The sequence below is a fragment of the Onychomys torridus genome, chromosome 9 (assembly GCF_903995425.1).
Source record: "Onychomys torridus chromosome 9, mOncTor1.1, whole genome shotgun sequence".
In the NCBI taxonomy this organism is placed as follows: domain Eukaryota; kingdom Metazoa; phylum Chordata; class Mammalia; order Rodentia; family Cricetidae; genus Onychomys; species Onychomys torridus.
In genome coordinates this window covers 67,801,194-67,828,107 of record NC_050451.1, presented here as the reverse complement: position 1 = coordinate 67,828,107, position 26,914 = coordinate 67,801,194, and the positions used below count along the sequence as shown (strand labels likewise).

Genomic DNA, 26,914 nt, shown 5'->3' with positions numbered 1-26,914 from the left:
CAGAAGAGACCATGACTCCCTGGAGCTGTAGTTACAGGAGGTTGTGAACTGCCAGATCTGGGTCTGAGGAATGCAGCTCAAGCCTTTGCAAGAGCAGTACATGTTCCTAACCACTGGGCATCTTCCTGACCCTGTATTTCTTTTAAAATATACCTTTATCTATTGAGAATTTCATATATGTATACAATGTATTTTGACCATATCAACTTCTCACTTCCCCCTCCAACATGTTTCCATCCCAGTTTCATGTCATCTTCATCCTTAATACACACACACACACACACACACACACACACACACCCACACATATCCTACTGAGTCAAATTAATGCCGCCTATATAGATCTCCCTTCATATTTTAACTTTTATTAAAAATCTTTTCATGTAATATATTCTGATCACACTTTCCCCTCCCAGTTCCTCCCAAATCTAACCACCTTCTTACCCATTCAGCTCCACAGCTTTTCTTTATCCCTTTTTAGAAAACAGACATACAAAAAACAAATCAGAATTAGACAAACAAAAGAAACCCCTCCACACACAAACAAAACCCATAAAAACACAAACCAGAAACCATAGCAAAAGAACAGTAAGGCAAAAAAAAAAAAAAAAAAAAAATCCAAATAAAGCAATATGAGACAAAAAGTCTATAAAAATATCATGAGTTAGTTTTGTGTTGGTCATCCAAAGCTGGGCATGGAACCTGCCCCTGACTGTGGTTAATATACCCAGTGAGACTCCAAGGGAGAAAACTAATGTTTCCTTTGCAAACAGATGTCAATTGCAGAGAGTGTCTCTTCCTATTTTTACAGTCTTCTATGATATTTTCTTCCTTCCAACCAGGGATAAAAACAACACCATCCCTGTTCTCCTTATAGCCTGTTAAATGAAATTATCAAGTACCTCATAGTCTCATAAATATGCAGAAATTAGGATTAGAATATATATGTGTTTATGCAGCGTTTACATACATCTTAATACTAAGCCAACATTTTGTGTATGGTCCTTCTTGTCACAGATGTCTATCTGTATCTAGTCACATGTTGTCCTTTAATTTTCCTAGAAATCTCCCCCTGGAACATTGTAGGGTTGTATCCTGCTTCTCCAATTATTGGTTGGCTTATATGGAGAAAAAAAAGCAGCCGACCGGAGGTCAGTGGAACCATAAAAACACTGTAATTCTTACTGAAAATGTTGGGTGCCCTATATGGCTGAGATTATTTTCGTTCTCCTTCCTACCCTTTCCTTGACCTAGAATTCACTGAGTATACCAAGTTGGCCTTTAATTTAGGCCATCCTCCTGCCTCTGCCTCCGAAGTGCCGTGAGTACAGGTTTAGCGCCATTGCGCAACACATTTTTTTGTTTTGGTTTGGTTTTTCAAGTCAAGGTTTCTCTGTTTAGTCCTTCCTGTTCTGGATCTCACTATGTAGACCAGGCTGGCCTCGAACTCAGAGATCCTCCTGCCTCCGCCTCCCGAGTGCTGGGATTAAAGGCGTGCACCGCCCAGCGAGCAATACATTTTTATTGACCTTTGTTTTTTAAAGGGGCTTTCACATCAGTTCCATCATTTCAAGGTCTGCTCATGTCCCCACGTAAGTCGTGACCACCACGTTGATATGCATAGAAAAGATAAGGCTTCTTTTAAGAGTCATTTTAAATCAATGAAAATTGATTCTAAATCAAGAGTCTACACTGTGTCATGCACAGAAGGATAAAAGTTAACTCGGAAAAAATTTACATTATCTAGGACAGAAGCCTAACAACCGGCGTGTGAAGAACAGTGCCCGGAGGGTAAGGTATGTGAGCGGCTTGGCGCTGAAGTGGAGACGGGAACCAGTGCAGGGAACCATTGCCAGGCTCAGTGCGGGCAAGCTCCCCGGGGCGCAGAAGCTGGCCTTTCCCTCGGCTGTCAGTCTGCGCGTGCGCGGCGCAGGGGGCGGGGCGGGGCGGGGCCTGGCCGCCATCTTGGCGCGCGCGGGATTCCCTCCCGGGCCGCCCGCTGGAGTGCGCTGTGTTCCGTTCCCCGTGGCGTCCCACTGAGGTAACCCGCGGCCCGGGGCAGCGGCTGGTCCAGCCAGCAAGCCTCCCCGCCGCCGTGATGCCCAGCGTGCAGCTGCCGCCCAAGGAGAGCGCCCTCTTCAAGCGCGTGCTGGTGAGCGGCGGGGCGGCGACCCACCCGACCTCAGCGCGCTTTGTTTACCTCCGCGCCGGGCTCGCCTCCGGCTCCCCGCCCCCACGCGCTCCCTCCCAGCCTCTGGGGCGGGCTGGGCTGTCTTCTCCCCCTCCATTTACCCCCCGCAGCGGCACTGGGCTCGCCGCATCCCTCCGGTCGCCCCTCCGGGTAGTCAAAGCTGCATCGAGTCCAGGCTGGGACACGGCGCACCCCCAGACCCAGTCTGGAGGGAGCGACCGCCGTGGTTTGGGGGTGCGGGGCAATTGAGCCAGTGCCTCTGCGGGAGAGTTTGCATGTGTGCGGTAGCCCGGCTTTGGAACTGACTTGCCAGAAACTCTGGCTTCAAACTCGCCCGAGTGATGGAAGCTGCAGAGACTGGCTTTGCACAGGAGACCATTTATGTGGCTTTGAAGCAAGCCCTAAATCGTGCATGCCGTGGTCATGTCAGACCGATGCCAAGCCAAGAGAGGTTCGGTTTTGTTTTTAAATCTTACTTAAGACAGGCGTACTATGTAGCCCTGGCTGGCTTGTATGGATGTCGACAAAGCTAGCCTAGAAATTGGAGCGATCCGCCTGTTTCTGCCTCCCGAGTTTTGGGATAAAAGGTATCTGCCGCTGCCTGGACAAGTTTTCTCTGGATGTGTGCCAGCCTATCTGCCACCTTCACCATAGTCCAGGGAGGAGAGATGTGGCCTGCCTTTGTGTTTTCCAGTCTGCCCCAGGGGGTCGAAGACGGATAAGCCAATTATGAGTTAATAGCTGTCTTCTAATCTGCCTTTTAAATTTGAAAACGTAGTACTTGCAGAACAAGCTTCAGGTTTAAGGGTGAATTGATATTGAGAGCACATGCATAGCAGTTAGCTGTTGGTCAGCTTTATTTTCTAAAGTTTATTGCCATCACCTGACAAAAAATTTACAGTAGGAGTTCTGATTCAAGCCAACGGGAACTTCACGTTTAGTATTGAGAATGTTAACAATGATACATAGTTGACTGGGGAATTTTTTTTTTTTTTTTTTTTTTGAGACAGGGCGTTATATAGTTCAGGTTGGCCCTGAACTCTAGCCAGAGATGACCTTGAACTCATCTGCATTTGTCTAAAGAGTGCTGGGATTGCAGTTTTGGATACCACATCTAGCCTTGGGGTGAAAATGTCAAATCTGTTCATTATGGAACTTAAAGGTTAATAGTGAAGCCTGCTTGGCAGATAAACAACAAATAAAAATCTTCACTCCTTTTGTTACTGTAGCTGAGTCATTATTATTTAAGGAACACTTGGTACCCTTCCTCAGTAGTTTCTTCTGCTTATATGTATTCCCACTGTTTTTCTTTTGTCATTTATCAGCTGCACCTCTAGAGTCAAAGTTGGACCTTAAACTTATATTTATTTGTGTGCATGCCATGGTGTTTGTGTGGAGGTCGAGGACAACTTTGCAGGAGTCAGCTGTCTCCTTTCATATGGGTTTCCAGAGTCAGACTCAGGTTGTCAGCCTTGGTGCCAGGCATCTTTACTAAGCCCTATTTTATTTTATTGACTTTGAGACTAGGTTTCAGAGTTTCACTCTAGCCCATAGTGGAGCTCACTGTGTAATCTAGGCCAGCATCCTTTTGTCTCAGTTTCCTAAGGGATGGGATTGGTTGATTGTAGGAAATGAGCCACCACATGGCTATTAAAATGTATGTATGTATGTATGTATGTATGTATGTATGTATATTTTTTTCAGGATAGGTAGTGCATTGGTATGGTTCATTTTTTTCTTTCTGTTACTTTTGTCTTCCAATCACTCAGTTTTCTTGCCAGAGCCAATCAGGAAAACTCAGTTTAAATATATTTCAATGAGGACTTTCAATTATCACCTCCACATCCAGTCTCTGCTGCAAGAATTAGCCATGCGTTTGGTGCCATTTTGCTTTGAATTTAGGAGGATGGTCTTATTGAGCAGCTCTTAGCTCTTAGTTGTCCAGCATAAGGAAACCTAGACGAGATTTTCATTCTCCTAGAGCTCACAAGATGGTGGCTAAGACGGATAGTAAATGAGTAAATGAATAAACAAGAATGCCAGACAGAAAATGATAGCGCCGTGTAGCAGATGAAACAGAGTAATAGATAGTATGGGGAGGCAGAGGGTAGAAGACTGTCAGAGTTAGCATGGTCAAGTAGGTGATGTGTGACTTAGCTCATAAGAAACAGCTAAGGGAAGATTGGAGGAAGGGCATTTGAGTTGAAAGGAACACGGTATAGTGGTTGGTCCTGAAGTGGGGCAAAGCTTGACTACTGAGGGGTAGGATGCCTCGTCTGAACAGTATATTGATGGGAGACTGGAAAGACAGTATGTTCCTGGTCAGTGACAGCTGAGGAGAGACATTGACTGCTTAGCCTGACCTGTGTGATTTGGATGAAGATGCTTTTTGTTAGTGTTAGATGGACCACAGTTTGCAGCAAAGGTAAGTACTTTTCCACATTGGTAAAGTGAGATGGTAACACTACTTCAGGGGAATTAAGATTAAAAAGACAAAAGAGAAGTGTTGGCAAGGTTGTAGAGCAAATGGAACCCTTGCTCATTGTTTTTGGTAATGATAGTACTGCCAGTACAGAAAACAGCATGGCGGGGCATGGAGATGGCTCAGCAAGTGAAGTGCTTACCTACAAGCCAAAGGACCAGAGTTCAATCCCTGGAGCCTGTGGAAAAGTAGAAGGAGAGGACCAACTCCCTAAGTTGTCTTCACTCACACACACACACACACACACACACACACACACACACACACAGCCAAACAGTATGGAGAGTTTTTTAATTACAAACAAACAAACAAAAAATAAAACCCAAACACTCAGAACTACCATATGATCCTACTACACCACTGCTGAGTGTATATCCAAAGGAATTGAAATCAGTATGTTGAAGAGACGCCTGTAGGATGTTTATTGCAGTACTATTCAGCACCATTCATGGTAGCCAATAAATAGAAACAATGGAAATAATATAAATGTCCTTCAACTGATAAATGGGTAAAACAGTGTGGCACATCCAATGGAATAGTAATCAGCCATAAAAAGAATGAAAATACAACATTTTCAGCAACATGGATGAAGTTAGGCGTCATATTAAGTGAAATAAGCCAGGCATAGAAAGATAAATACTTCAAGGACTTGAGGGCTCATGTATAACAACAACAACAACAACTAAAGTCGATACCAGAAGAGCTGAATAGAGGTTACCAGAGGTGGATAGGAATGATTGGCGGGAGGGGATCAGGAAAAGTTAATCAATGGGTACTGAGTCACAGTTAGATGGTTTTAAAATTCTTCATTAAATTCTGTGTTGGTGTCGGTTGGTGATTCTGCATTTATTGAGTTTATGCATTTATGTCTTTATATTCTGTAATAGTGGAAATGCTGTTTGTCAAAGCGTATTTAACTGCACTTAATGCTGTAAACACTAAACAGAAGAGCATGTCATCACATTTTAGACTTTGCATCTTGAATTTAGAATTTATATGAAAATTGCATCATTATCAATTTTATAAAATAACTTTTGCTTCTGTTTCTTTTTAGAAATGTTATGAACAGAAGCAGTACAAAAATGGCCTCAAGTTCTGCAAGATGATTCTTTCAAACCCAAAATTTGCTGAACATGGAGGTACTGTCTCATCTATGACAATGTTTCTTTGGGGGAATATAATTCTAAAAACAGGCAGGACTTGGCAGTGAGGAATAATTCTCAGAATCTAAGGCTGTGACTATTGAAAGCATAAATGTTTAGCATTTTTTGTTATGCTTCAGATGAATCTTATGCTGTGCTAGTTCTATGCTGTAGTGTATGCAATATCTTTTAGATGAGAAAGTTGATCTGCTGAGGGACAGTTGGATGAGGTAATGTGCATGTTAATATATTTTTCTGAAGTGCTTCAGATATCAGAGGTTTTCAGATTTGGGATTAATGCTTAGATTACCAGTTGAACATCCCAATTCAAAAAACCAGAAATCTTAGTTTCAGATCTTGGAGCACTTAGGATTTGGGACTTTTGGATTAGGGATGCTCAGTTTTGTAGATTGTATTTGTCTGTCACTTTGACTAGACTACAGTTTTTTTTTACTTTAGTTACTTGTATATAAAATTAGACTTATTTGCAGTATAGAATTATATGAAGATAAAGTCACATGCATTTTATTCTTTGACGCCATTTTTAATGTATTTCCTTATTTTTTAATGTTTATTTATCATGTGTGATTATGCGTGTCAGTTGCATGCATTCCATAGTGCATGTGTGGAGGTCAATGGACAACTTCTGAGAATTGGTTCTCTTCTACCATGTGGGTCCTGTGGATTGAACTCGGGTTGTCAGGCTTGAGCAAGTGTTTACCCACTGAGTCCTCTGGTTGGCTCTGACTGCCTCATCTTTTTTTTTTTTTTTTGAGCTGAGGATCGAACCCAGGGCCTTGCGCTTGCTGTGCAAGTGCTCTACCACTGAGCTAAATCCCCAACCCCCTGACTGCCTCATCTTTATATAAATATATTACCATTAATCCATCATTATGTTGTTGACATGATTGTCGCTTGCTTGCTTGTTTGTTTTGGTCATTGTTCCTAATAAAGTCTACATTTATTTTTTTCCACCCCTTTTACTGGTAGGCATTGTTTGTTGAAAGGATTAGGTTAAACTTGCAGAACGTGATCCGTAATATAATATAGCTAAATAAGATCTTTCAGGATACTAGACATGGACAACTTTTAAAACCATTTAATTAGGAAAATGGGCTGATAATACTCACCATTTTAAAAAATGTTAGAAGACCTTTTGAAAGAAATATAAGTACGTTTTCATTTTATGAAGTTTGAGAAAATGACAGATGTTTGGCTATGGTAATGAGCAGTTGGACCGCTGTGTTCTGAAAACTATAGAGTCTACAGAGATCATTTTGAAAGTCACTGTTATTATCTAATTCCTTTGTGGGTTTTTCAGAGTAATATTTTATTGTAAATCATCTTTCATTAACTTTCTGACATTTTTTTGGGTTGCTGTAGTCCAATGTTATGCTCTCCAAATACAAACTAACATTAATTAGTGTAGATGAACAGTCTTATTAAATAAGAAACACAGAGCCAATTGCAGAGTTAAAAGCCCAAGAGGTCAGAGCAATGGCTGAAAGCTGAGACCTAAAACTGACTTTCTTACCCTTAGCTGTCACTGCTGTCCTTCCCCTCTGAAAGAGGCCTACTTCCTGTGTGTCTGTCCTTTTCAATTGACTTTCTGTTCTGCCTTCTCATTGGTTGTAAACCCAACCACATGACCTCCTCGTCACTGCCTGTCTATACAGACCCCCCAGGTCTTCTATGGCTGGTATTGAGACTAAAGGCGTGTGTCTCCATGCTGGCTGTATCCTTGAACACACAGAGATCCGCCTAGCTCTGCCTCCCAAGTGCTGGGATTAAAGGCATGTGTGCTACCATCGCCCAGCTTCTGCTATGGTTTGGTATTAGCTCTAACCCCCACCACAACTTTATTTATTAACATACAAATAAAATCACATTTCAGTACAAATAAAATATCACCATAAATTAGACTATGTAGAACTGTTGAAATAAATTTACTGACAAAAAAAAGAATCTGTTCAATATTGAATATGTTTATAATGATCACAACATCTATTTTTAACTAAGTAGGGTCATGCTGTTTGTGAAGTACAAACTAGATTGTGATTGGTTAGAATTGGTCTCAGTGGGATGGAGCAATACTTAGTGGACACAGTGCTCACAGTGCTTGCTCATAGAGCAATTGTGGGGCCCTGCATTTATCCCTTGTAAAAGCCAGCTGTGGAAATGGGGGTCTGTGACCCCATTGCTTCTACAGTGAGATGGGAGGTGGAGATACTTGAGTCCCTGGAAGCTCATGGACCAGCTAGTCTGGTAAAAAGCCAAGAGACCCTGCTTTAAAGAAAGTGAACATTGAGGAGCTACATCTGAGGTTGTCCTCTGACTTCCACATGCCTGACATGCAATTACCCTCACTCACACACAGACACATGCACAAACGAACTGGCCTTGAGAAAAGGTGGAACTACTGTAGTAGATTTAATTCAAGAGGACTCAGATGCCCACTTTGTTAATTTTTTCAGGGAGTAATATAACTCCCTTTTTATACATTCTTTTTTTTTTTTTTAAAGATTTATTTATTTATTATATATACAGAAGAGGTCACCAGATCTCATTACAGATGGTTGTGAGCCACCATGTGGTTGCTGGGAATTGAACTCAGGACCTCCAGAAGAGCAGTCGGTGCTTTTAACCTCTGAGCCATCGTCTCTCCAGCCCTCTATACAGTCTTATAAAGGTAGAAAACACTTTAGTAACTCCACTCCAGGTTTAAGGCGTTCTAGAATAGGACTTAGGCTATTGAATACAGTGATAATGATTAGAATGTATATCTTTAGGTAGTCACTCTCTCTGTGAGGTAGGAGTTAGATTGGTAGGTTGAAATTGGTTTCAGTGGAGCGGAAAGATGCTTCAAGCAAATGTGTAAGTATGATTTTACTCTTTGTACCTTTGTGATGAGGATAAACCGCTGGGGCAAGGTAGTTCTTCGTTTTTGTTGTTTGTTTGGTTTTGGGTTTTTGTTTTTTGTTTTTTTCCCCCAGACAGGGTCTCTGTAGCCCTGGCTGTTCCGGAACTCGTTCTATAGACCAGGCTGGCCTCGAACTCAGAGACCCGCCTGCCTCTGCCTCCCGAGGGCTAGGATTAAAGGCGTGCCACCACCGCAATAGTAGTGCTTTAATCTCAAGTGCCATTCCTAAACAGAGGTTAAAATTGTTTTTCAGAGACTTTGGCTATGAAAGGATTAACGTTGAACTGTTTAGGAAAAAGAGAAGAAGCGTATGAATTTGTTCGTAAAGGACTTCGAAGTGATGTCAGGAGTCATGTCTGTATCCTTTTGTCACAGTTTTGCATTATCATTTGTGTTTTCATTTACTTGTCTTTTCTAATTCGAATTTTACAGCGTTCCTGTGAAACCTTTAAATCTTAGAAGTTTTAATGAAGGTCTATATCTACCCATTACTCATCACCCGTAATTAACAATATTTTGTTCCCTAAACCTTTTTTGAGTATTTATTTCAAAGAAAATTTTCATGGAGAGAGACAGAGACAGAGACAGACAGACACACACACACACACACACACACACACACACACACACACACACACACCAGTTCTTTCCCTAAACATCCATGAATTTATTTATGCTCCCCTATTCAAATAATTATTTTTAATTACTTAACCTACATAAATATTTACATTTCTTTAATTTCCTTTTAGAAGTCTTAGAGGAAATTTTAAATGGAAAAGAAACCTACTTTAAAAGAAGTTTGACTGGATCTGTAGCTAGAGAGCAGAGTGCCTGCCTAGTGTGTGCAGGGCACCCTGGGTGTGGCCCCTGGCACTGGAAAGCTGACAGACGGAAACCAGGTTCTAGTCTGTGTTAGGAAAAACTGGTTCTTTAGTTTGAGCTCTATTAACAGAGACTTAGCTATTGCTTCACTGAGTCTTTAAAATTATATTTTTCATTGGCTAGTGTTTCAATATGTAAACAAATGTAAAAAATACTTTTAAAAGATTGTTGAAAAAATTCATTTATTTTCCCTTGTTCATGTTCAATTTTTTCATAGTGCCGTTGTGTATCTGACTTTTAATCCATTTAGCAGCTGGCTAGTATTCAACAGGCACAGTCTCCCTATTTTCATATAATTAACTTAGGGGTCTCACAAAATTCATGTTCTTACTCCAGTGCTTATCCCAAAGCGAAGAGAGAGGCTGTGTAAGTTATAGTAGTTTTTAATTTGGGGCATTTTTCCTCTAAGATAAGCTAAGAGAATAAAACTTAATTTTGTGTTCTTTAGTATCACTAGTGAATTAAATGGTGGTGGGTTTATTACTTAGAATTGGATAAATATAAACTTATTTTAGAAGAAAATTACAATTTTTATATCAGTGAATTTTGAGTTGTTTGGTTAAAAAAGCAAGGGGATAAGAGTATAGAGAAATGCTGTGAACTTTTACCAGGAACTTTCTAAAAGCTACTTACAAATACGGAAAATTTCAAGCATGTACACAATGGAGGAAATGGAATGTTGAAGCTCTGTGTCCTGATCACCCAGCTTGAGCAGTCAAGGCTTGGCTGGTTTCATAATTTGCCTGTTTCTCACTGACTTTTCCCTCTGTCTACAGGTCATTCTGAACAAATTACACACAAAATGCTGTTGATGTTGTTGCATAGGCTATTGTAGTGTCTGTGAATGTCTGTATTTCCTTGACTTAATAGGTTGGCATGTATATGGCCTCCTGCAACGTTCAGATAAGAAGTACGATGAAGCTATTAAGTGTTACAGAAATGCCCTCAAATTAGATAAAGATAATTTGCAAATCTTGAGGGATCTCTCTCTATTACAAATTCAGATGAGAGACCTTGAAGGTTATCGAGTAAGTAGTCTTAAATGTACTTTTTTAATACAAAGTCTGATTTTTTTTAAGTGATGGGATTAAAGGTGTGTGCCACCACACTTGTAAAAATTCAGTGTTTAAAAGTATGTGAATTCAGAATGAAGTAAGCCTAAGGCAAGATGGTGTACATTTGATTCATTATAGCCTGAAGTAGACGAGGAAAGCCCTTGGACCTTCCTACGATGGTAGTTATAGAATGTTATGTTTTTGAGCATTAAATAAGGCTAAATTGAGGCGACTCAATGGATAAAGACACTTGCTGCCGAGCCTGATGACCTGAGTTCCATCCCTGGGACCTACACATTGGAAGGAGAGAGCAGACTGTGAAAGTTGTCTTCTAGCTTCCATATGTGTGCTGTGGTGCATGCACGCTCACTCATACACATACACAGTTTTAAAGAATTGATTATCTTGGTGTGCAAGTATTATACTGTTACCTTTTTGGTTGGGACATTGTTGACAAAGTGAATATAGATTTGACATTCAGCTTGATTGAAATCTAAATTAGTTAGCTTTTTTTTTTATAGGTTAGCAAGTATAAAATAATGTGGAAAAGATTGCCAAGAAAAGATTTGTGCTTTTTTAAAATTCATTTTTCTTTTTAGTTATGTGTAGGTATTGTGTCTCTGTGTGTGTTTGGTCATATGTGTGTTTAAGTTCTCGTGGAGGCTAGAAGGCGGCATTGCATTTCCTGGAGCTAGTGTTACAGGCAGTTGTGAGTACTGGGAACTGAATTCGGGTCTTCTGCAAAAGCAGTATGTGCCCTTAGCCATTGAACTATTGCTCCAGCTCAATAAGGACATCTTCGTACAGTTCAGATTTCCTCAGATTGCACCTGCAGTTCTCTGTTGGGCCTCCGTCTCCACATGCCAGTACCTTAGTCAGTCTGTCTAGAAGAGAATTCTCTCAGCTTCTTTTTTGTATTGTTTTGTCTCACTGTGACACCCTGGCTGTTCTGGAACTTATGGAGACCAGGCTAGCCTCAAACTCACAGATAACTGTCTGCTTCTGTTTTCTGAGTGCTGGATTTAAAATATTAGAGGGTGTACCACCATGTCTGGCTTCCCCAGTTTCTTATGTGAAGGAGCTATGAACTATGAGCAGTTCTCTTGAAATCATTTTCTTCTTTTGTCCTCTTCCTGCCATTTATATGCTCACAACTAAGTCCATGTTTCACCAGATTCACCGGCTTTATCGCATCATTTTCAAAGTGCATATTGTCTTCAGCAGCGCTTGGCTGTGATAGGAATAATTTTCTTGGGACTGGAGAGATGGCTCAGTGGTTAAGAGCATTTGTTGTTTTTGCAAAAGACCCTTGGGTTTGGTTCCCAGCACACACATTGTGGTTTACAACTGGCTGAAACTGCACATCTGGAGCATCTTGTGCCCTCTTCTGACCTCTGCAGGCATCCATGTAGTATGTATATACACATACAGGCAAAGACCTGTAACATTAAAAAAAAAAAAAAAAAACCCTGAAAAAATTAGTTGTCTTTAGGAGTGAGGCATAGAAATTACGAATATTGGTAAGACAATCGCTATTGAACTGGATTATGAAATAAAGTAAGTTAAGAGAGAGCAGGTCATGAAAGCAAAGCAGTTGTGGAACCAGAGATACTGGGTGTCTTAGTTAGGGTTACTATTGCTGTGATGAAACACCATGACCAAAGCAACTTGGGGAGGAGAGGGTTTGTTTGGCTTACACTTCCACAGCACAGTTCATCATTGAAGGAAGTCAGGACAGGAACTCAAACAGGGCAGGAAACCTGGAGGCAGGAGCTGATGCAGAGGCCATGGAGCGATGCTGCTTATTGGCTTGCTCCTTATGGCTTGCACATCCTGCTTCCTTATAGAACCCAGGACTACTAGCCCAGGGACGGCACCACCCACAATGGGCTGGTCCCTCCCCCATCAATCACTAATTAAGAAAATGTCCTACAGGCTTACAGCCTCGTCTTAGGGAGGCATTTTCTCAATTACAGTTCCCTCCTCTCAGATGACTGTAGCTTGTTCAAGTTGACATAGGAGTGTTCGGCACACTGGTGAGGTCAGAGAACAAAAGTGGGGATGAAGTGTTACCAGGCTGAAATGTTGGCAGCCGAGGAGCAGTGGCTAGAGGATGAGATACTTGAATTTGACTTCTGGGTTGGTTAAAGGTTTAGAGAAATGTGGGTGTGCAAGTGGGTCCCTGAAATGGGTAGAGATCATTGAAGACAGGAAATGCTGCAGCTAAGAAGATAGGCTATTAGATTAGTAACTATTAGTATCTTGTCCATATCAGTATTGAATTTGCCAGAGGAAAAGACATGACTCATACGTTAGTGGAGTGAGTGACATAGGAACAAGAGTGAAAGTGAGGTGAAGGATGGAACTTGGGGGTCTGTGCAAAGGGAGCAGACATGGCTGAGAGGAGCTGAGTAACTAAAGGGATGGAACTTGGGGGTCTGTGCAAAGGGAGCAGACATGGCTGAGAGGAGCTGAGTAACTAAAGGGATGGAACTTGGGGGTCTGTGCAAAGGGAGCAGACATGGCTGAGAGGAGCTGAGTAACTAAAAGGATGGAACTTGGGGGTCTGTGCAAAGGGAGCAGACATGGCTGAGAGGAGCTGAGTAACTAAAAGGATGGAACTTGGGGGTCTGTGCAAAGGGAGCAGCATGGCTGAGAGGAGCTGAGTAACTGAAGGGATGGAACTTGGGGGTCTGTGCAAAGGGAGCAGACATGGCTGAGAGGAGCTGAGTAACTGAAGGGATGGAACTTGGGGGTCTGTGCAAAGGGAGCACACACAGCGGAGAGGAGCTGAGTAACTAAAAGGATGGAACTTGGGGGTCTGTGCAAAGGGAGCACACACAGCGGAGAGGACCTGAAAAGGATGCCCTCTCCTGGCACCTCTTGAAACATGGAACAGACTCAACAAGTTAAATAGGTATTTTCTACACTTCTTATAGCTCACAATCTCCATGAGACTGTGTCTGCAAGTAGTGGCACTTGGGAAAACATGTAAAATAATCTAAATAAGCTAATTCCACTTATTTTTAAAAATCTAGGATAATAAAATACAATCTTAATTCTGGTAGGATATTTTATCAGAAGACATTTTTATTGTATATAGATAGTTTTTACAAGGTACCAAAGACACGAGCCTCACAATCTAGTTCATAGTGACAGCTTCACAGTGAGCAATACAAGACATTAGTGTTACTAATAGAGACTTCATTTAGATAAGAAATGCAAAATGCATTTTATCATATTTTAGAACTCATATTGAATGAATTAATTACAGTGTTATTAAAGATTATTAAAATTCAGTGAAATGTAAATATTTAGATAAAGAATATATATATATATATATTTTTTTTTTAACCCCAAAGGAGACAAGATACCAGCTGCTTCAGTTGCGCCCAACACAGCGTGCTTCCTGGATTGGATATGCCATTGCGTACCATTTGCTGAAGGATTACGACATGGCGCTAAAACTACTAGAAGAATTTAGACAGACACAGCAAGTGAGAACCTCAACATTTTCTTCTGTTGCAGACTAAAATAGTTGACTTTTAGCTTTCAGTTTTTCTTAGAAGACTATGAAAAGACTTGAAAAGTATTTTAATAATTAGAAAAAGTTAAAATGCAGGAGTCACAGTATAAAATAAACTATTATTTAAATCGAATGGATAATAATTTCAGCAATATTCAGATGGATAAAGGAAGAAAATGTGATGACTAGTGATGCAGCTCAGGTCGAGTGCTTGTCTTGTATGTTGTGTTTTAGGTGCACAGCCCTGTTTCTGTCCTCAGAACTAGAAAAAAAGTAAAAATGAAAAGAATTTGGAAGTTGAGGAGTTGTTTCTATGATATAACTTCATATAGTTGGGGATATGGAAATGATGTATATATTTTTTGTTTTATATTAATGTAAACTTATATGTAAAAATAAATATATAAAGCATGTTAGAGCATTTAAATATGTTAACATTTTTTATAATTGTTAACGGTTTTACTTAAAAAACATGTATATATATATATGTGTGTATATATTTATGTCACACATAAACCTATAAAACATACAGACTTGTTCATATGTTTAAATTTTTATGTGAAAGGTTTTGTATATTTGTTTGTTTTTAAGGCAGAATCTCCTCATATAGACCAGGCTGGCCTTGAACTCAAGATCCTTTAGGCTTAGCTTTCTGGGGGCTTGGGTCATAGGCATGCATCTGTTCCTAGCTGTGTTGTTTTTATTTTTTAATTTATGTGTTTATAAATGTGTGTTGTGTGTGTGTGTGTGTGTGTGTGTGTGTGTGTGTGTGTGTGGTCAGCAGAAAACCCTCAGAAGTCAGTTTTTGCCTTGCACCTTGCTGTGAGACAGGGTCTGTTTAGTTACTGCTGTGCTGTGTCTTTTAGACTACGTGGCTTGCACACTGCTGAGCTGTTCTGTCTGCGCCACACATCTTTGTGCTGGGACTGCAGCTGCATTCGGTGATGGCACTGAAAGCAGCTGCAGTCACTTTGCTGGTTCCCGGGATCTAAACTGTTTGTCCGCTTACATAGCAGGTACTTTTACTCACTGGGCCATCTCCCCAGCCCATAAGTTTTTTCTTCAACGTTTTTTGGAGACTTATCCATGTTAATTCTTTAGGGCTGATTTGTCCATTTTAAATCACTGTGTCTTGTTCTGTTTTATGAATAAGCTATAGTTTGTGTACTCTACTTTGTCTCTATTAAAAACAGGGCTTATTATAAACATCCTTGTTTGCTGTTTCATTGGCTACATTTGTGTTTGTCTTCAGTGTAAATCTAAAACTGGAATTACAGAAGTGTGACTGGTCTGGGATTATAAGTATTGCCAGATCTGGTATTGTCCCTTTGTGGAGTAGCTTTACCAATTTAAACAGCCACTGGCACTGTTACATGAATTTCGTGACTTGTGCCAGTTATTTATTGTTTTTTACATCTGGGAATGAAAGATTTTGCTAACCTCTCTTGTAACTTTTTCTTCTTTACAATACTTCCGTATTTCTTTCTTTGTGTTTGTGCACATGTGGAGGGTAGAGGACAGCTTGGAGGAGTTGGTTCTCTCCTTATACCCTGTGGTTCCTGGAACTAAACTCAGGTTGTTAACGCACTTCCTTCCACTTACCTGTCTCCCTGACCCACTTGTGTCTTCCTGATTATTAATGAGGCTAAGGGATATTAGATGACTTCTTTCCTGTTGCCATGATGAGGCACCCTGACAAAACTAATTTAGGGGAGTTGGGCGTGGTGGTGCACACCTTTAATCCCAGCACTTGGAGGCAGAGGCAAGCAAATCTGTGAGTTTGAGGCCAGCCTGGTCTACAGAGCAAATTCTAGAACAACTGGAGCTGTCACACAGAGAAACCCTGTCTTGAAAAACAAAAACGAAATTTGGGGGGAAAGGGATTAACTTTAGCTCACAATTCCAGGTTACAGTCTTATAGCTGGGAAGTCAAGCAGCTAGTCACTTCAGTAGTCAAGAGCAGAGAGAGTGAGTGTATGCATTTATGTCTTTAGCTTGTTTTTTTCACTCTTCTATAGCATAGGACCCCAAGCCCAGGGAAGAGGGATCCTCTCACATCAAATGAGGTAATCTCCCACAGACATGGCCACAGGCTGATCTGATAAACAGTCTTCATTGTGACTCTCTTCCCTGGTGGTTCTAGATTATGTCATGAGGACAAAAAGCATCTCAGAGTATGTTGGCATAGGTCTTTTAATCCAGCAAGGCAGAGGCCGGCAGAGCTCTGTGAGTTCCATACTAACCTGGTCTACATAATGAGACCTTGTCTCAAAACAAAACCACTACCAGCAAAAGACACATACCCCCACAACCCCCAAAGCATGAACCCTGGACAAAATGATATTGGTCTGTAGTTTTCTTTGAATACTTATGCCTACTTTTGGTATTGGGGGTGATACTGGCCTCATGGCATAAGTTTCAGAGTGTTTGCTCCTGTTCAGTTTTGAAAGACTCATGAAGAATTAGAACTAATTCTGTAAGCGCTCTACCACTGAGTTAAATCCCCAACCCCGGAATTAGTGCATTTTATCTATTTTATCTTTTTTTTTTTTTTTTTGAGACAGGGTTTCTCTATAGCCTTGGAGCCTATCCTGGACTAGCTCTGTAGACCAGGCTGGCCTCAAACTCACAGAGATCCATCTGCCTCTGTCTCCCGAGTGCTGGGATTACAAGTGTGCACCACTACCGCCTGGCTCATTTTATCTTAAATTTTTTCCATTTAATTTTTATTGTATTTTAATCTCTCTCTGTCTCTCTCTCTCTCTTTTAAATCTTAGGCCTGTAGTTATGTTCCTTTAATTTCTGATTTTAATAACTGGTCTATTTTTCCCTTTGGTGATTATAGGTTAAGTTAGCGATTTTGTTGGTCTGGTCAAAAACCAACTTGTAGTTTTGTTGATTTTTTTTTTTTTTTTTCCTCTGTGAATGTGTTGGACCAATTCTACCACACTCTACAAGAGGTTTTACAAACACTGCCTTAGGTCTTTCTGGTTTTTTGTACAGTCTAAAGGCCGACAAGAGGGTGATCACTTTGGTTCCCCTTAGACCTTCCACATAAGTCCCCTCTCTCTGAGGCTGGCCTCAAACTCTCAGTTCTCTTGTCTCGGCGTCTTTGAGCGTTGGGATTGGAGTATGTGTGTCACCATGTCTGTTTTGTGTTTTGAGACAGTGATTTGCTGTATAACCCTGGCTGACCCGCTACTTTCTGTAGCTCACCTGACTTTGAATTCATGGTGGTTCAGTTGTCTTAGGCTTCTGAGTACTGGGGTAGTAGACACACTCTTGGCCAGTAGTGTCTTTAGTTGCTTGAGACAGGGTCTCATGTTACCCAGGCTAGTCTTTGTCTTGCTTTGTAGCTGAGACTGAGCTTCCTGCTCCCACTTCCCAAGTGCTGGCATTACGGTATACTCCACTCTGCCCTGCTTCACAGTAGTTTCTTGAAGAAACTTTGTGTAAAACTTTGCTAAACTTCTTTATTGGTTCTGTTTTTCCTTTGAAATTTTTTTTGGCAGATTCCTTAAGATGTCACCCACTTTTATATCTGGATATAAGATCTGTTCACCTGTTCTCTTATATACCTATTTTTCTTTAAAGACAGAATTAATCAAGTGTTAACCTATTTTTAACTGCTTCTGGATTAAGTCTGTGCAAATGGGTCCTGCGTAAAAAAATTGTTAAGATCTGTAACTGATTTGTATAGTTAACACAAATAAGATGATTTGGTTGTTTTCTTCCAGGTTCCTCCCAACAAAATAGATTATGAATATAGTGAACTGTTACTATATCAGAATCAAGTGATGAGAGAGGCAGATTTATGTCAAGAATCTTTGGAACATATAGAAACATATGAGAAACAGATATGCGATAAACTTTTGGTAGAAGAAATTAAGGGTAAGTTGACTTGATTTTTTTTTTAATGGTGCTTTAAATTTTGTCCTGACACTTAAGTAACACCGTGCATTTAGTGACTGTCTAAGCACGTGCTACTAAACCATTATTAATTTAATCCCTGTGACGTCCTTTTGATGACATAGGGTGAGCTGTTGTCCTTTTGCTAGTATATAGCACTTTGTGATTTGGGTTTTCTTTTTATTTTATGTGATGAATGTTTTGCCTGCATGTATGTTATGTGTACTGTGTGCATGCCTGGTGCCTTCAGAAGCAGAAGAAAGTGTTTATCCTCTGGAATTGCAGTTATGGTGGTTGTAAGCTGCCATGTGGGTGCTAGAAATTGAACCCAGATCCTCTCCAAGAGTAACCTGTGCTTTTAACCACTGAGCCTCTCTCTCCAGCCTTTAGTTGTTTGTGTATGATTTGTTTTTATTATTTTTTAACTGTATGTGTGTGTATGTCTGTATGTGGGTGTATATATATATATATATATATATATATATATATATATATATACATATATATATGTATATATATATACATATATATATATACGTATATATATATATGTATATATATACATATATATATATATATATATATATATATATATGTGAATGTAGCTGTCAAGAGTACAAGAGGCCTTGGAACCACTGAAGCTGGAGTTACAGGTGGTTGTAAGCTGCCGAGTGTGGGTACTGGGCACTAAATTCGGTTTTTCTGCAAGAGCAATGCACTTTCTTTTTTTTTTTTTTTCTTTTTCTTTTTTTTTTTTTTTTTTTCCAGAGCTGAGGCCTGAACCCAGGGCCTTGCGCTTGCTAGGCAAATGCTCTACCACTGAGCTAAATCCCCAACCCCAACAATGCACTACTTTCTAGTACCTGACTTAAGTACTTTATTTTATTTTATTTTATTTTTTCGAGACAGGGTTTCTCTGTGTAGCTTTGCGCCTTTCCTGGAACTCGCTTTGGAGACCTGGCTGGCCTCGAACTCACAAAGATCCGGCTGTAGTATTTTATTGTAGTTAACATTAATATCAGTATTAACGACAACACTTTTTAAAATTATCAATGAAATAATTATTCAGTTTCTTTCTTGTTGCACTGCCTGTAAATGATGGAAGCAAAAGGAAATGGCAGTTATCTTCCTTCCTGGTGTATCATTCCTATTTTTGTGATTAAATCTCAGTGCTCTCAGGCAGCTGTTACTCTGTCTTTCTTTGTCTTACAGCATTAACAGAATGCAGTCATTACAAAGTAAGTGGGATACAGGGACATGGGTTTCGTTAAAACAAAACAAAAAAATCTTAGTCAGGAGGTGGTGGCGCACACCTTTAATACCAGTCCTTGGGAGGCAGATGCAGGTAGATCTCTTCTGTGAGTTCTAGGGCAGCCTGGTTTACAGAGCTAGTTCCAGGACTGCCAGGGCTACACAGAGACACAATCTTGTAAATAGCTGCATTACCACATTCATTTATGTTGGTAGCAAGAATTTGGGGAGCACTAATCTTGAATAAATAACCAGTTCTCAATATGGCTCATGGAAGTGGGCTATGGTATTATTTTTCCAGTGAACTTGTAGGCCCATTTAATACTTAGACATTTATGTCATTTGCATCATTAGCTAAGATCCTTTCAAAAATTGTAAAAGTTAATAGATTTTTCACTTAATTGATATGCTTGTGCACTTATTTGCTCTATGCGTTCTTACAATATTTGCTTCAGGGTGGCAGCAAATAACATGTTTATGGGAATGAAAATATGTTGTTTCCACTTCTATCTAGGAAAGGCAGGGAAGTTACTAGATTGGCTAATATGTAGTTGTGTAGGAGTTAGGGCATTTTTATTGTTTCTTGGTTACCCAGCAGTTACATCTGCCCATTTTATGAAGTCTAATTGCTTGCTCAAGTTCACAAAGTTGGTATGTGTGATATAATTATACCCAGTTTAATTTTGTTTTGGAATTTGTTTATATAAAACAAAAAATATGAATAAATTATATTATAGGCCACCTACCCCAGTATGGTGAATGTTAAATAATATAATAGAGATATTCCAAAGCTTTGTTTGAAATTGATTCCTTGGGGAATGGGACATATTGACAATAGGAATGTATGGTACACATTTAAGAAAAGCCTCTTTTCTTTTAGTTTAAGTCACTTCCCCTTGTATCTGTGGGCTTCAGTGCCTTACCTCCCAGACTCATTTGCAGTTTTTCTGACTTAGTGAAAAGATTTGAACCTTAAAGGTGACCCACATGTGAACATGGCTTATGATTATTGCTGTGAAATAATACTTAGTTATATAATTGTACTGAGTTAACTTACACAATTTTAAACTAGAAAAGAAACAGAGAACAGAACAGTTAATATAGGAACTGTTGAAAGAAGACATTTAAATCTTCCAGTAAGAAAGTTGGCATATTCCATTTGGATGACTTGCTAGTTGGATTTTACTGTGTAGGCTTTAGTTATCTCTAGGAGGCTATAAAAATTATGTAAAATGAAAAGATACTTTTTTTTTTTTAACTAAGAAGTTAGTATCTATATGTATATTTAGGGAATGAGACAGAGCCAAAAATGAATATGGTTCATTTCTGAAGACAAACTATAAATTTACGTTTAGTTATATAAATTTTATATAATAAGGCCAAAGGAAGACATGTAGAATTGGGGTTTTCATAAAATACTAGTTCACCAGTAATGCTTAGAGAATTCTCTTGGGTCAAAAACTAATGTTTAAGAAAATGAATGTGACTTGAAACTTAATTTTAGGGGAAATGCTGCTGAAATTGGGAAGATTGAAAGAAGCCAGTGAAGTATTCAAAAACTTGATTGACCGGAATGCAGAAAATTGGTGGTATTATGAAGGCTTGGAAAAAGCATTGCAACTCTGTATGTATTGATTTGTCTTTTTTTTCCTTAAGTAGCTTTTGAAGTATGATAAAATGAAAGCTGTAGTAATCCTTGAGAATAAATAACTTTAGCATTAACAGTTATTTTTCCACGTAAAGTTACAGATTAAATGTGGGTGTGAAAATTCACTAAAATATTTATACTTAATAATACTAATAGGTGATTTTGCACCCATTTAATTTTTTTTTAAATTTTTTATTCGTATTAGGGTTTGTATTAGTCAGGGTCCTGTAGAGGAACAGAACTGGTAGTATGAATATGCATGTATGTATAAAGGGGTTTATTAGAGTGGCTTACAGGCTGTGGTCCAGCATTCAACAATGGCTGTCTTCCGAAAGAAAGTCCAGGAATCCAGTAGTTGTTCAGGTCACAAGGCTGGGTATTTCAGCTGTTCTTCAGTATACATTGTAATCCTGAAGGAGTAGGCTCTAAAGTCAGCGAAGGAATGAGAGTAAGGGTCATTTAAAATCTTAACAGACAAGGCTTTACAGCTCACACCTTTAATCCCAGCCTTCGGGAAGCAGAGGCAGGTGATCTCTGTGAGTTCGAGGCCAGCCTGGTCTACAGAGCAAGCTCCAAAGCTACACAGAGAAACCCTGTCTCGAAAAACAAACAAATAAAACATATTTATTTATGTCTGAAATAAGTCATAACATTTTTTGTTTTCTTAAATACTTCTTTTTAGGAAAATGATTAAAATATTGACTGAATACTGTTTAGTCAACAAGGCAAAAAAAAAGGCAAAAGTTGCATGTATTCAGGTTGGAAATGTAAAGTAACTATGACTTTTGTCTTTAAACTACTAGTTATTAGCTATGTTAGTTACTTGACAAAAACAAGAGGAAGGTTTATTCTGGCTCCCTGTAGGCATGGGGTGGGACAGTAAAGTGGTTGGTAACAGAAGCAGAGGTGATCTGTGCGGGTGCTCAGCTTGCTTTCTCCTTTCTCTTATTCTACCTTTGAATTTCGACCCATGGCATGTGCTGCCCATATTCTATATGGATCTTTCCCCTCTGTTGAACCTCTTTGGACACTCCCTCAAAGTCAGACCCAGAGGGTTCTGATTAGGTGATTCCAGATCCATTCAGGTGACAGTGAAGGTTAACCTCCACACTGACAAAGCAATTAATAATGAAGTCCTTAAGTATTTTAGTAAAATAAGTACCATAGTTTACATTTTAAGGTGCTTGATACAATAAAGTGTTGATTTTAAAACTACTTACACTATCCATCTTTTTAGATTCCTTGATATGTTTTTCCCCCCATGGTATTCTGGAGCTCCAACTTATGACTTCAAGTAGGGCATTAAAATAGTACTTACTGCCTTGACTTAGTACTAATTAAACTACATACATAAGACTTGATTTTTTTCTGGAATGCAACACAAAGTTATCTTTTTTTTTTTTTTTTTTAGATATAGTTTATTATTCTAAAACTAGTAACATGAAAATTTTGTTTTGGTTTGGTTTTGGTTTTTCGAGACAGGGTTTCTCTATGTAGTTTTAGAGTTTCCTGTTGTGGATCTCACTCTGTAGACCTTGAACTCAGAGAGATTCACTTGCCTCTTCAAACCTGAGTGGTTGAAGGCATGAACCACCACCACCCAGCTGAGAACTTTAAAAAAAAAAAAATCAGTAGCTTTCATTATATATTTTAGGTAAAGGTCCTTAACATTCTATGAAGTCTCCAAATTGTTAACAATTCGAACAGAAATATTTCTCAGATATCCCCATTTTTAAAACTCAACCACATTGGCACTTCAAAGCACAGTACTAGGGGAAGGTATGAGTACACAGAAGTCCAACATTACCTCTTAACTACAATCTATTTTGTTTGGTTTTCAAGATGGTGTCTCTGTGTATCAGCTCTGGCTATTCTGGAACTCGCTCTGTAGCCCAGGCTGGCTGCAAACTCACAGAGATCGGCCTGCTTATGCCTCCCTAGTGCTGGGATTAAAGAGGTGCGCCACCGGCATGTGGTTTACAATCTCTTTATAATTTTGATACAAATAGCCCTTTTACTGTGGCAATGCCTTCTTTGCATTAACTAAGGGTTGGTTATTTATTTAGAAGCAGTATCTCTGTGTAGCCCTGGCTGTACTGGAACTCTAGAACTCTGTGTAGACTAAAGCTAACCATGAAATCAAAGATACACATCTGCTTCTGCCTCCTGAGTACTGGGATTAAAGACATGCACCACCATGTCTGGTGCTATGGATTATTCTTAAAATTACATTTTTGTGATCTGCAGTAGAATCCACTTAAAACCCTACAATTTAAAAAAGTTTTCTTTACTTTTTCTTTAAAATACTGCTGTAAATAATCTGATTGCTTATACATAGTAGTGTCTTTATAAATTATGCAGGAATTATACTGATTCTATTCTGGATATAGTATGGTTATTCTCATAAGGATTTTCTTTATGGTACTAAAAAGTTAAATGGTTCTTTGATTGGAGTTACTACTTCTGTTATTTTATTTGGGAAAAATAGTTGCCACTTTAAAGAATCTGTTTCTTTAGATTGATCTATATTTTATGTATATGAATGTTTGTCTGCATATATTTCTATGTCATGTGTGTGCCTTGTGCTCACAGAGGCCAGAATAGGATGTTAGATCTTCTGGACTATAATTACAGACAGTTGTAAGCCATTGTGTGGGCTCTGGGAATTAAAACCAGGTCCTTTGCAAGAGTATCAAGTACGCTTAATGGCTGGACCATCTCTTTTTCCCCTAAAGAATCTCTTCTAATGATTTTTGTGGTTTTTTTGTGGAATTTCATGGAAGATTTCAGGTGTCAAAGCAATCAAGAAATATAGTTTATTTTTAAATTAAAACATTTATAACCACAATCCTAAAACAGTTATTTAAGCATACAGGTATTGTAGACTTTTAGGGGGAGGCTTCGTTAGTTTATAGTATTTATATAACATATATAACATATATTACAAGCAATATGTTACAAAATGATTTTCTTTTTCATGGTTTGAGAGCTAAGGGATAGAAGAGAAATGCATCTTTATCTGACTTGATGTAAGTGATTTGAGTTGGATGTAGAATCTAGTGAAGAAAGGACTGTTGCGTTTCTCTTGGAGATTTTAAGGATGTAGCACAAGCCTTTAATCCTAGCACTTGGAAGGCAGAGGCAGGTGGATCTCTGTCAGTTCAAGAGCTGAACACACACACACACACACACACACACACACACACACACACACACAGAGGATGATTTCCTGATTATAGTATTTTTATCACTGCAGTTTTAAATATAATTTTTGGCAAAATTGATAGCAGCTTTGACAGTGATAATACAGTTTTTTGTCTTAAAATTTGTTGCTGTAATAGATAAAAGTTATGATGCTATAATCTCATGCATTTTTACTGACACTAGGCTCTTCAGATGAGAGGCTTCAGATTTATGAAGAAATCAGTAAGCAGCACCCCAGAGCAGTTTCACCGAGAAGATTGCCCTTGAATTTTGTCCCAGGTAATATTAGGATATCTTCTGTAATGCTAATGCTTTTGAAATTAATGGGTACCTTTCATGTTTCAAATTTTTCTTTGTGTTCTAGAAACACAAAGATAAATATATCTTATGAGTAAGAGTGGTCATATTGCAATCCAATTTGTCATCAAGCCCACTAAAATACCATTGGTCACTACCAATCAAATGGCTATTCCCAGTGTAAAGGGGCTTAGAAATGCCAGTTTTTCTAACCTGAAACTATGTTGAGGCTGTGAAATGATGATGTTTGAAGTATTGTTGCTAGGATAGAGAAAGAATAGGGAGCACAATACAGTCTGCCCACTGTGCTGAGGGGCTTTCATTGTGGCTTACTCCAGTGTGTATTTGGACTCCTTGGTTTCTGCTGGTGGGCATTTCCCTAGTCTTTCTATTGTTTGGTAAGGGTTTGGGAACTTAGCTCAGTGGTAGAGTGATTGCCTAGCAAGCACAAGGCCCTGGGTTCGGTCCTCAGCTCCAGGGGGAAAAACAAAACAAAACTAAACCCTCCTTCTGTTGTTTGGTAAATCACTTGATATCCTCCAATAAACTGACATGTCAAATAATATGAAAACAGATGCATACATGGAAGAGAGAATTGGGCACAAGATGAATTGTCAAATAGCATCAGGGGACAGTTATTTCCTTTATACCTGAATGTATCCAAATTCATAAATCTCTGTAAAATTTCTATTCTCTCATCAAAGACATTGTAGGGAACATTGATCACTAATATAATATGATTTTAGTAATCAATTTAAAAAGAATAAATACAATTTTTAGAATATAAAAAAGTGGTCAGTTATAAATTTTATTATATAAATAAGAATGTCATGCTTCAATGTATAGATTAATATTGTTTTTAAGTATTGTAAGCGATATGTACAGAAAGATTTTCTTAACATGACTTTAAAAAAGCAGCTATATTTAGAGATAAAATTTCTTAGAATTGATGACAAATTACAGATGAACTGTTGTGATTTATGTGGTAATATTTTCAAGTTTTCTGTCTTTTTAGGGTGTATAGTCAAGGAAAGAGTTGGGAGCTCTTTGTGCCCTTCACAGTATTTGAGAAAGAGCACCATTCCTTTGAAGTCGTCCTCAGTATCGGTCCCTTTTTGTTGTTTCCTGTGACAGAGATACCAGAGATGACCAGCTGCAAAGGGGGAAAGAGCTGTTCTTCTTAGAGTTTAGAGATTTAGTTTAGTCCATGCTGCCATTTTTTTTTTTTTTTTTTTGTTGTTGTTGTTTTTGTTTTTCGAGACAGGGTTTCTCTGTGTAGCTTTGCGCCTTTTTCCTGGAACTCACTTGGTAGCCCAGGCTGGCTTCAAACTCACAGGGGAATCCGCCTGGCTCTGCCTCCCGAGTGCTGGGATGAAAGGCGTGTGCTGCCCCCCGGCCCATGTTGCCATTGTTTCTGTACTCATGCTGGAGCGAATATTAGTTGTAGAAGTATATAGCTGTCAGATATCAGGAATGAAATAGATAGTATTTATAGAGTGACTGATAGACCCCGGGTACTGCTTATTCTACACTTATTTGAGCTATACCGTAATGCTCTTGATACTAATAGGTGTAGTCTAGTTTACATGACGAAACTGGGTTTAGAGGGCAGGTTGTTTGTTCAGGGGCTCACACAAAATACAAGCATGCACATTCTAAGCAACAGCCTCTTACTGTTTGTCTTAATATTACTAATTCCCCTGTCTGCCTGAGGAAGTACTGGGAAGATCGGATCTTTGAAACTACTTTTGGTTTTAAGGGAACTGCTGATCTAGATATAAATGTAAACATTACTTTGTGGCTTTCAAAAGATGGGTGCATATGATTTCATAAGAGATTAGAAATCTGAAATCATTTTCATGATGCTCAGTGATATTGCTTATGCATACTTTACTTGGTGCAATCTGCTCGACCAGATAACCACTCTGTTTTGTTGGGTTGGTTTGGAATTTCTGGGTTTTATTGTGCAGTGTTGTTACTCATAAAGAAACCCAGGAAAACATTTAAATAATGTGCTGGTGTATGATACCTTGTAAGAAAGTTTTTAAAATTCACTTGTGTGTGTGTATGTGTTAGATCAGGGTGACGGTAGGGTTTGTCTGTGCGCATATGCCACAGTATATGTGTGGAGGTCAGAGGACAGCTTTCTGGAGTTGGTTCTCTCCTTCCATGTGGGTTCCAGGGACTGAATTTGGGTCATCAGGCTTGGCCCATGCATTTTTACCCATTGCTGACCCCCATGTTTCTGTTTTTTTAATGAATAAATTCAAGTCTTACTGTCATTATGTTCCTATATCTTCATTTAAAAGTAGATTTCTTTCAGTATTTGCTGCCTCTCTCCTCTCTTTCCTTTCATCTTCCTCTTTTGCTGTACCCTCATTTCCTTCTCCTCCTCTTCTTGATGAGT

At 39.1% G+C, this 26,914-nt stretch overlaps 1 protein-coding gene across 6 annotated transcripts in view; it reads left to right on the top strand.

Moving 5' to 3' along the window:
• The first annotated feature begins 1,963 nt into the window (after window positions 1–1,963).
• Naa16 (N-alpha-acetyltransferase 16, NatA auxiliary subunit) overlaps window positions 1,964–26,914 on the top strand; it is a 61,814-nt gene continuing 36,863 nt past the window's right edge. For 3 of the 6 annotated variants that reach the window (XR_004945909.1, XM_036199361.1, XM_036199366.1), the window contains exons 1-8: window positions 1,964–2,152; window positions 5,728–5,812; window positions 8,989–9,093; window positions 10,488–10,645; window positions 14,035–14,169; window positions 17,936–18,089; window positions 20,863–20,982; window positions 24,394–24,489. Coding sequence is in view for 5 of the 6 variants with exons in the window: in XM_036199361.1 (XP_036055254.1) it covers window positions 2,099–2,152; window positions 5,728–5,812; window positions 8,989–9,093; window positions 10,488–10,645; window positions 14,035–14,169; window positions 17,936–18,089; window positions 20,863–20,982; window positions 24,394–24,489 (907 nt within the window). In the remaining variant the exon portion in view is untranslated. Of the gene's footprint in view, window positions 2,153–2,180; window positions 2,643–5,727; window positions 5,813–8,988; window positions 9,094–10,487; window positions 10,646–11,681; window positions 12,084–14,034; window positions 14,170–17,935; window positions 18,090–20,862; window positions 20,983–24,393; window positions 24,490–26,914 lie in introns of those variants that run through there. The other 3 variants (XM_036199362.1, XM_036199363.1, XM_036199364.1) reach the window with 3 other exon arrangements.